We start from the raw sequence: 1,661 nt of genomic DNA, 5'->3' as shown, positions 1-1,661 counted from the left end.
CCCCCAGAACCTCTCATAAAAAAAACACTAAAATTCTTACATATTTGCAGAACCCGATTTATGTAAGCACGAGCGGTCGCGCAGAGATAGTTTTTTCCCGTTAACAAAATATAGTTTAAAATTAGTTACAACAGCTAAAACAGATAAATGTTCCTGCAGCATGGTTAGGCAATAAGACGTCTGGAAATTATACATTTATAGTAATGTTATTCTGACGACAGTTTTTCTAAGTTACGACTTAATACGAAGTGCGATAAGCCGATAAAATTAATAGGTATTAACTACCCGTATCTTTGAAATATAAACTTTATCACACAGAAAAACTGATTATGGATGGATTTGTGTGTATAGCAATTAGCAATAGTTGTGTAGCCAATAGCCATATATGGATAGGTATAATAAAATATAAGTTAGTGGCTTTTATCTTTTATAAGATATTACCCATTTTCTAGTAGTCTCATTTTGCCTTCAGCAACTATTATAAGAGTAACGAGTGAACCAGTGAACAAGTGTTTATTGTATTTTGATCAATATTAAGTAAGTACATATTGCTTTTATTATGTCTCAGCAAACTTCGTTAAGCCAATTTTTTAAAAAATCCAATGATACAAATGTTCTACAAGTTGACCATCACAAATCTTCAGTTTCCGTAACTTCTCCAAATAAACGACCAATTTCACCAAATATAGATAATAATGTCAAACGTACCAAAATTTTAAAAAAATCTGACAATACTGCAACAGAAAATGAACATAATTTTAACAATTACGATATTGCATTTTATTTTAATCAGTCGTTAACAGATGTAAAGAAAGAAGAAGTTCTTAAAAAAATTTGGAAGCCCGAACCTACTTTTGAATTCCCTAATACTGTTATATTTAGTGGTAAAGATAAGCGATCCAAAAATTTAAAATTTCAATACAGATGGTTGCATACCTTTCCGTGGTTAGCGTACTCAGCAAAATTAGATGGTGCATTTTGTACGTTTTGTGTAGCGTTTGCTAAATCAGGAGCTGGCATAAATTCTCAAACACTAGGCGCTTTGGTTAGAAAACCTTTTCAAAATTGGAAACATGCAATGGAAACGTTTAAAAATCATGTAACACTTCAGTATCACAAACAATCCGTCTTTGATGCAGATCATTTCATAGATATAAAAAAAAACGTACATTTATCTATTGAAAATCAATTAGACACTGCTCGGGCACGACAAATTGTTGAAAATAGAAAAAACATTTCACCTGTTATTGAAACAATTATCTTATGTGGTCGACAAAATATACCTCTACGAGGTCACTGTGATTTCGGAAAATTAACCGTTGATAATAATGATGTTAACGACGGAAATTTTCGTAATTTATTACGCTTTAGAGCTCGCGGTGATGCTTCACTCAAAATACATCTTGAAAGTTCTGGTACTATAAAATATACAAGTCCTATTAGTCAAAATGCTATAATTAATTCATGCAATTCAATTTTACTCAATAAAATAGTAGCTAGAGTAAATGAAGCAAAATGTTTTACAGTTCTTGTCGATGAAACTGCAGATATAGCCCGGTCTCGAACAAGTGTCTATTTGCGTTCGGTATATTGATTTAAAATCCTATGAATTACACGAAGATTTTCTACACTTTGTTCCAACTACTGATGCATCTGGGAAA

The 1,661-nt window shown here is 31.8% G+C and overlaps 1 protein-coding gene across 1 annotated transcript in view; it reads left to right on the top strand.

Annotated features, from left to right (window-relative positions):
* Positions 1-559: 559 nt before the first annotated feature.
* The window catches only part of LOC100572411 (zinc finger MYM-type protein 1-like), a 2,035-nt gene continuing 933 nt past the window's right edge, over positions 560-1,661 (top strand). The window contains exons 1-2 of the mRNA XM_008186070.1: positions 560-649; positions 794-1,585. Of these exons, the coding sequence (XP_008184292.1) occupies positions 560-649; positions 794-1,585 (882 nt within the window). The remainder of the gene's footprint in view (positions 650-793; positions 1,586-1,661) is intronic.

The sequence above is a fragment of the Acyrthosiphon pisum genome, chromosome X (genome assembly GCF_005508785.2).
Source record: "Acyrthosiphon pisum isolate AL4f chromosome X, pea_aphid_22Mar2018_4r6ur, whole genome shotgun sequence".
NCBI classification, from domain to species: domain Eukaryota; kingdom Metazoa; phylum Arthropoda; class Insecta; order Hemiptera; family Aphididae; genus Acyrthosiphon; species Acyrthosiphon pisum.
The sequence above is the reverse complement of the archived record's forward strand: the minus strand, read 5'-3'. Positions and strand labels throughout refer to the sequence as shown.